Source organism: Manacus vitellinus, unplaced genomic scaffold (assembly GCF_001715985.3).
Source record: "Manacus vitellinus isolate BGI_N305 unplaced genomic scaffold, ASM171598v3 scaffold_165_pilon, whole genome shotgun sequence".
NCBI classification, from domain to species: Eukaryota; Metazoa; Chordata; class Aves; order Passeriformes; family Pipridae; genus Manacus; species Manacus vitellinus.
Genome location: NW_021939163.1, coordinates 29,583 through 31,286, shown reverse-complemented (window position 1 = coordinate 31,286; position 1,704 = coordinate 29,583). Strand labels below are relative to the sequence as shown.

The window sequence follows — 1,704 nt, the reverse complement described above, 5'->3', positions numbered from 1 at the left end:
CACTGATGTCATCACAGGTGAGGGGAAAGTGAGAGGGATGGATTGATCAAGCCATGGAGGGATCATGGGATCCTCTCCCAATGACATTTCCACCCACCATAGAGAACCCACTGAACTTGGTACCATCCAATCAATCATCGACCCTTCCACCAACCCATTGACCAACATCTGCCATCATCCACCATCATCTTCATCATTCCCCATCTCCATAATGATCCTCACCCATCATCATTATTCTCATTCATCATCCATCAACATAATCATCATCATCCCTCTTCATCCATCATCCATCTTCAGTCCGTAACTGACATCATCATCATCGTCTGTCCATGATGTATCGAGAACTGAATGGCTGAATGGATTCTGGTCAGAATGGTGGGTGGGTTCCTGCCCAGCTGGATGGAAGAAGCTGGATGGGTGGATAAGTAGTTGGATTGCGGTGGGGCAGATGAGATGGACGGAGGATTCCTGGTGGCATTATGTGATTTCTTACGCATGGAAGAATTTCCATGGGTTATGGGATGTCAGGGGTGGAGGCCTGGCGGGATGCGAGGAGAAAAATCCAGAGATATGGATGTGGGATTAGGCGGGGAGTTGGGTTGAGTGTTGGGTGGTAGATTGGATGGATGGATGGATGGATGGATGGATGGATGGATGGATGGATGGTTGTTTTTGGATGGAGGAAGACATGGCTGAATGGATGATGAATGATGGATAGTTGGGTAATTGATGGATGGACACATTGATGGACACATGGACAGCCACAACCATCACCATCCCCTCTGTTGCAGCTGCAGCTGAGCCAGAGGAGCCACTCCTGCCCTCAGAGGAGCCCCAACCTGAGCACCCCCAAACTGAACCTCCTCCATCTGAGGCCCTACCGGCACAGGCAGTGCTGGGAGAGCTGAGGGTCTCCAGTATCACCCCCAGCTCCGTGGGGCTGCAGTGGAGTGTCCCCGAGGGCCCCTTTGACTCCTTCACGCTGCAGTACCGGGATGCCCAGGGCCAGCCCCAGGCCCTGCCCATTGATGGCGGGTCCCGCTCGGTGACGGTGCCAGGGCTGTCCCCATCCCACCAGTACCACTTCCACCTCTACGGGCTGCGGGGCGGGAAGAGGATCGATCACGTCTCCACTGAGGCTGTCATAGGTGAGGGGGAAGGTCAAAGAGTTGAGGATGGGTGGATGGATGGATGGATGGAGGGATGAAGCAGGGAATGGATGGATGGATGGATGGATGGAAGCAGGAATGGATGTGCGGGTGCTCAGGTGACTATTTGGACATTTAATGACTTATTGTGTGGTTGGACCCTAAGTGGATCCTGAGCTTCATGGATCAATGAATGTGTGTAAGGGAGAAGGTTCATGGAGAGGGGATGGGTCCTGTGGGGTGGGAAGTAAGATGGATGGAGAATGGATGGGAGATCCTGGATTGGATGGGTGGATGGGTAGTGGGGTTCCTGGAATGGGTCAATGGGTGGTGGTGTGGATGGGTGATTGGTGGATGGATGAATGGATGCATGAATGGATGGATAGGATGAACGAAATAACAAGAGGAAGGAAGTATGGATTGAACAATGGAAGACAGTGTGGAACGGAGTGATGGATGGATGGTTGGAGAACGGATAGATAGTTGGGTGTGTGGATGGATGGGGGTCTCATGGGTTGGAGGGATGAGATGGATGGGTCAATGGATGAATGGGTGG

At 52.5% G+C, this 1,704-nt stretch overlaps 1 protein-coding gene across 1 annotated transcript in view; it reads left to right on the top strand.

The window, feature by feature from the left end:
• Positions 1–1,704, top strand: part of LOC103760501 (tenascin-X-like) — a 37,365-nt gene that overhangs the window by 33,305 nt on the left and 2,356 nt on the right. The window contains 2 exon segments of the mRNA XM_029958652.1: positions 2–17; positions 792–1,148. Coding sequence (XP_029814512.1) covers positions 2–17; positions 792–1,148 — 373 coding nt within the window.